We start from the raw sequence: 6,000 nt of genomic DNA, 5'->3' as shown, positions 1-6,000 counted from the left end.
TTCAATACAACAGAGTACTTTTGAGAACACAGTGCGGCGTGGAAAAAAACAAACAAAAACAAAAATATAACGAGAGGCATTCAAAGTATTTCTCTCCCCCCCCCCCCGCTCCCTCTTGTCTTGTCCTGTCCCTCTCTTTCCTTCTTTCCCTCCCGGGAAGCCAACCCAACCAGCCCGAAAGGCGCCTTTGCCGGTCTCGCGTGGGGAAGGAAGGAAGGAAGCAAGGAAGAGGGAAAGAGGGAGGGCGAAGGAAGGAAGGCAGGAAGGAAAGGCAGGCAGGAGATGCCGGGCGCGCGTGGGGGGAGGCGACGCCGCTGCTCTTGCTGCTGCTGCTGCTGCTCCTGCTGCCCCCGGGTCGCGCGCGCGCGGCTCTGGCGGCTGCTCTTGCTGCTTGTCCTGCCCTGAAGGCAGCTCGGAAGAAGAGCAGAAGGAAGAAGAGGACTCCGGAGGAGAAGGAGAGACTCCCGTCTCCATGCCCTTGCCACGCGCGAGTGGACGGAGCCTTGCCCACAAGGAGGCTGCTCGGAGTTGCCCGTTTTGTTTTCCCGGGCGCTAAGATAGCTCATCTAAAAGCTAACCTCCCGGCAGCGGCGTCAGGAGCAAGAGCTGGAGCAGCACCACCTCCTGCGCTGCCTCCCGACTTCCCCGAGAGTCTCCTCTCAGTCTCTTCTCAATCTCTTTCGTTCATTTTTGGGCACACCTTTCCCAAGCCGGACGGAGAAGCCAAGGCTCAGTGGGCGAACGCGGTTTTGCCCCCTTTGTCACGAGGTAATAATTAATTGCCCTGCTCTGGTGGGGGGTCATTCTTCTATCCCTTAGTGCTTTGAACACATCCAGAGTTGTTGTTTTTGTGTACCTAAGTGTACCTCAGCCCTCGTTTTGAAAGGGAGCACGGCTGCTTTGGAAAAGAACACTCCACAAACATTTTTGTCTCATTCTTCTCGGAATGGAGGGCTGGTTTTGTTGCTGAAATAGACCATAGACACATATTTCCCCCCCTGATATGCTCCGTTAGAAGCCTGGCTTGTTCCTTGGCATCGCTTTGGCACCAAAGTTCTTCCAAAATAGTGTGCACGGAGAAGGGGATGGGGGATTTTCCAGCCCCCGCTGCCGCCAATGGCAGCAGCAGCCTCTGCCTCAACAATAACCTGAGCGGGGGGCTCGGCCCTCCGCCTCCCGGGAGCGGCGGCGGCGGCGGCAACCACGGCTCCAGTGGAGGCATCCCGAAGCACAGCACGGTGGTGGAGCGTCTCCGGCAGCGCATCGAGGGCTGCAGGCGGCACCACGTCCACTGCGAGGGGCGCTACCAGCAGGCCCAGGCCGAGCAGCTGGAGCTCGAGCGCAGGGACACGGTGAGCCTCTACCAGCGGAGCCTGGAGCAGCGAGCGAAGAAAGCCGGAGGAGGAGGCGGAGGAGGAGGGGCGGGCAAGCAGCAGCACCAAGGCAGCAAGGCGCCCCAAGATGCCGAGGAGCAGAGGAACCACACGCTGATCATGGTAAGGGAAGCAGGAGAAGGGAGGAGGGGGCGTCACGCTTTGCTTTCCGCCGCTGCTGAGGCTGCTCCTCTCCGCCTGAACGGATGTTTGGGAGGGAAGGAGGGAGGGAGGGAGGGGCGGGGAGAGGAAACTTTGGTCCTGTGTAACTCCGAAGGGAACCCAGGAAGCGAAAGTCGGAGAGAAGACTGCCCAGTGCCTCATCACACTAGAGCATGCATCCACTTTAAATCCGGTTTCTGCTTCCTGCAGAAGTCTGGGGTTTGTAGTTTGGTGAGGCCCAGGGACTGTCTGGCTGAGCTGTTTAAAGCTCCCTCCCTAAAGTGGATTTAAAGTGGAGCCCCCGATGGTGCAGCGGGTTAAAACGCTGAGCTGCTGAACTTGCTGACCAATAGCGGAGTGAGCTCCCGCCATTAGCCCCAGCTTCTGCCAACCTAGCAGTTTGAAAACATGCAAATGTGAGTAGATCAATAGGCAGAAAGGCACCATGCAGTCATGCTGGCCACATGTCTACGGACAATGCCTGCTCTTTGGCTTAGAAATGGAGATGAGCACTAACCCCAGAGTCAAACACGACTGAAGGTAAGGGTGCTCCATGCAGTCATGCTGACCACATGACCTAGGAGGTGTCTATGAACAATGCCTGCTCTTTGGCTTAGAAATGGAGATGAGCACTAACCCCAGAGTCAAACACGACTGAAGGTAACGGTGCTCCATGCAGTCATGCTGACCACATGACCTAGGAGGTGTCTATGAACAATGCCTGCTCTTTGGCTTAGAAATGGAGATGAGCACTAACCCCAGAGTCAAACACGACTGAAGGTAACGGTGCTCCATGCAGTCATGCTGGCCACATGACCTAGGAGGTGTCTACGAACAACACTGGCTATTAGGCTTAGAAATAGAATGAGCACCAACCCCCAGAGTCGGACACAACTGGACTTAACATCAGGGGCAACCTTTACCTTTACTAAAGTGAATCTAAGTTCTAGTGTGATGAGGTCCTGGGAGAGAAGGGCCTCGCTCTCTTTCTCTGTCCCCAACTCCTTCACCTCACTCAAGTCCTGGTTGTTTTTATTGGGTTGCTGTGAGTTTTCCGGGCTGTATGGCCATCTTTAAGAAGCATATAAATCAATAATAATAAAACTTTATTGTATACCGCCCCAGGGGGACTCAGGGCAGACTCCCAACATACAAAAAGGCAAACATTCAATGCCTCTATAAAATGAATCAATGCTGACATGACATCCCAGAAAAAACCCATATATGAAAAAACTGACATCAAATTAAGTTTATTGATGTTAGCTTTAATTCATTGATATTAGAACAGGCATGGGCAAACATGGGCCCTTCAGGTGTTTTGGACTCCAACTCCCATACTTGTGGGAGTTGAGTCCAAAACACTTGGAGGGCCCAAGTTTCCCCATGCCTGTGTTAGAGCATTCTCTCCTGACGTTTCGCCCACATCTATGGTAAGCCTCCTCAGAGGTTGTGAGGTCTGTTGGAAACTAGGCAAGTGGGGTTTATACATGTGCAGGGTGGGAATAATGTCCAGAGTGGGAGAAAGAACTCTTGTCTGTTGGAGGCATGTGGGAATGTTGCAATTTACATTACTTCTCTGGTTGAGTTAGTCTGCAGTGCCTTTCATGTTCTTAGATTCGTGTCTGGGCAATGCTGTGTTTGGGGATCCCTATGTAGACTTCTCCATAGCTGCATGGTATACGGTAGACTCCTGCAGAGGTGAGAGGTCAGCTGTAGCAGAGCACTTGATGCACCAACCTGGTCACAGCATATTATTTGAGAACACAGAAATACTGGGCCACTCTCACAACTATCATGTCAGACTACACAGAGAAGACATTGAAATCCACAAACAAGCTTGTGGGCAATTTCCTTAGAAAGGAGGAAACCATGAAAATGAACAAAATCCGGCTACCAGTATTTTAAAAACTCTAAAATCAGGACAGTAAATAAAGAACAACACTCTGAAAACAAGGGAATTCCAGACAGGAAACCATCAGGGCCAGCTAACGCCTCCCAACAAAGGCTTCCCCCAGACAGGAAGCAGCCCAGCCTTGAAGTTGCAAGGTTATTCAGTGCTAATCAAGGTGATTAAATGCAACGTTCACTCTTGCTTTCACACTTGCCTCCAACACAGAAGACTTGTCCACAGTGCATGGTATATGGTAGACTCCTGCAGTGGTGAGAGCGAGGCTTTGAAGCTGCAAGGCTTTTCAATGCTAATCAAGGTGGTCAGTTGCAACATTCACACTTGCCTCCAACAGACAATGAGTTCTTTCTCCCACCCTGGACCTTCCACAGATATATAAACCCCACTTGCCTAGTTTCCAACAGACCTCACAACCTCAGAGGATGCCTGCCATAGATGTGGACAAAAAGTCAGGAGAGAATGCTTCAGGGACATGGCCCTACAGCCCGGAAAACTCACAGCAACCCAGTGATTCCGGCCATGAGAGCCTTGGACAACACGTTGTTGTTATTCTTCGCGCTGCCTACCTACCCCTCTCCAGCAGAAACTATGAAGTGGTCTTGTATGGAGGGGGAGGAAGGAGCGCAACAAGGGCGGCGTGCGCCCCCTCTCACGCGGGCGCCGTGAAGTGAAGCCACACATTTCTTTTATTTGTGGGTGGGGGTGCTGTCTGTCTTGAGTTGAGGAGGCAGAGCCTCCCTCTCGTGCTCCTTATGCCTCTTTAAATCCAACGGAGGTAGAGCGGTTGGGCTGGACTTCCTGAGCGGGAGTGATAGGCAAAGGGAGCCAATCGGGGCAAGGTCTGGCGCCGCGGGGGGAGGAGGAGGAGGAGGAGGCAGAGGCATCGAGGGGCTCCCTCCCTCTCTCTGGGCGGGGAAGAGCCCAATCCAGGCGCTTGAAACTTCGCCCAGCCACTCAGCGGACGCGGCTTGGGCTGGCTTTGAGCGATAAAACAACAACAAAACCCCCTAAAGTTTCCTTGGCCTTTTAAGAGGCTTAGACGGGAGCGCAGCAAAGGGGAGGGAGCTAATCTGCCAATACGTCACGGAAGGAAGTAAGGAAGGAAGTGAGCGAGCGAGAGAGGCTTCGCAGAGCTAGAGGAAGAGAGCAGGAGGGAGAGGGATCCACTGGGTCGCCTGAGAGTCAGGCGGCCCTTTTGTGACCTCGCCTTCTCTCTCCTTGGGGGGGGGGGGTGCATTTAAGGATGGAGCTATTCCATGGCCCCCTTGATGTGTCAGCGTTGCACCTCTTTCCCTGCTTCCCCTCGGACTATAGTCTTCCAGGGTCAGCGATCGCCTCCTTTATAGATCTCTCTCCCGTCAGTCATGCTCCCTGCGCGGATGCCTTCCTAATAGTTGTGGCTCAGTGATTATAGTTTATTATGGAGGGTCTGGACGTACGTTTTCCTTGCTCGGAGAGAGTTGGGGGCTCCTTTCCAGAATCTAGGCCAGGCATGGGGAAACTTTTTTGCCTTGGGGCCACATTGTGGGCCTAGCTGGGAGAGCCGGGCCAGGAGGGAGGAGGGCCGGGCACACATTGGATGTAGAGGTGCCAGGAAAGGATGGGGACAGGGCAGGGCCTGGGTCATCCTCAGGTTGTCCTCCCAGCATAAGGATGGGCTTGCTCATCCCATCCTTATGATGGGACTGGAGGGACACATGGCGACTGCTCCAGTCCTCTTTCCCATCCTTCTCCCCAATCCTCGGGCTGTCCTCTTGGCATGATGCTGGGTGGAGGGCGAGACATGCAGTGGCTGAGTGTGCTCCAGAGGGCTCTCAGCTGCTGCATGTCTTCCTGTCCTCCCGGCATAAGGATGAAGCCACCCGCACTGTCCTTATTCCAGGAGGAGGGTGGCTAAGAGCACTCCAAAGGACTCTCAGCTGTTATGTGCCTTCCTTGCCCATCTTTTTGGCATAAGGACGCAACGGGACACCATGTCCTTATGCCAAGAGGACAGGGAAAATGAGAAGGGTCTGAGGTAAGCACTCCAGGGGCCGCATCCAGTCCCCGGGCCTTAGTTTGCCCATGCCTGATCTAGGTGATTTTGGGAACAGTTGCGGGAGGTGTGTGGGTTCAAAACCGAATCCCATAGCAACCCTCTTCTCAGATTTGCTTACAGCAATGGTTGTCAACCTTCCTAATGCATGAACACAGTTCCTCATGTTGTAGTGACCCTCAACCATAAATTATTTTTGTGGCTACTTCATAATTTTGCTACTGTTATGAATCGTAATGTAAATATATGATATGCAGGATGTATTTGGATACTTCAGGTCCAACCTATCTTCGTAACCACATCTCTTTCTATGAACTGGCTCTGAGATTGACAGGGGAGGCCCTTCTCTCGGTCCCATCACCATCTCAAGTGCGGTTGGTGGGGACGAGAGAGAGGGTCTTCTCTGTGGAGGCTCCCTGGCTCTGGAATACCCCCCTCAGAAGATATTAGGTTAGCCCTCACCCTCGAGTCCTTCTGAAAAGATGGATATTCAAACAGGTCCCCTAATGGTCCCATACGAA

The 6,000-nt window shown here is 53.1% G+C and overlaps 1 protein-coding gene across 2 annotated transcripts in view; it reads left to right on the top strand.

The window, feature by feature from the left end:
- The first annotated feature begins 1,085 nt into the window (after window positions 1-1,085).
- The window catches only part of maml3 (mastermind like transcriptional coactivator 3), a 327,808-nt gene continuing 322,893 nt past the window's right edge, over window positions 1,086-6,000 (top strand). Inside the window, exon 1 of one of the 2 annotated variants that reach the window (XM_008111876.3) lies at window positions 1,086-1,496. In XM_008111876.3, coding sequence (XP_008110083.2) covers window positions 1,086-1,496 — 411 coding nt within the window. Of the gene's footprint in view, window positions 1,497-1,692; window positions 4,538-6,000 lie in introns of those variants that run through there. The other variant, XM_062980889.1, reaches the window with a different exon arrangement.

This window comes from Anolis carolinensis, chromosome 5 (assembly GCF_035594765.1).
Source record: "Anolis carolinensis isolate JA03-04 chromosome 5, rAnoCar3.1.pri, whole genome shotgun sequence".
NCBI classification, from domain to species: Eukaryota; Metazoa; Chordata; class Lepidosauria; order Squamata; family Dactyloidae; genus Anolis; species Anolis carolinensis.
Note: the sequence above shows the minus strand (reverse complement) of the source record. Positions and strands in the feature narration are given on the sequence as shown.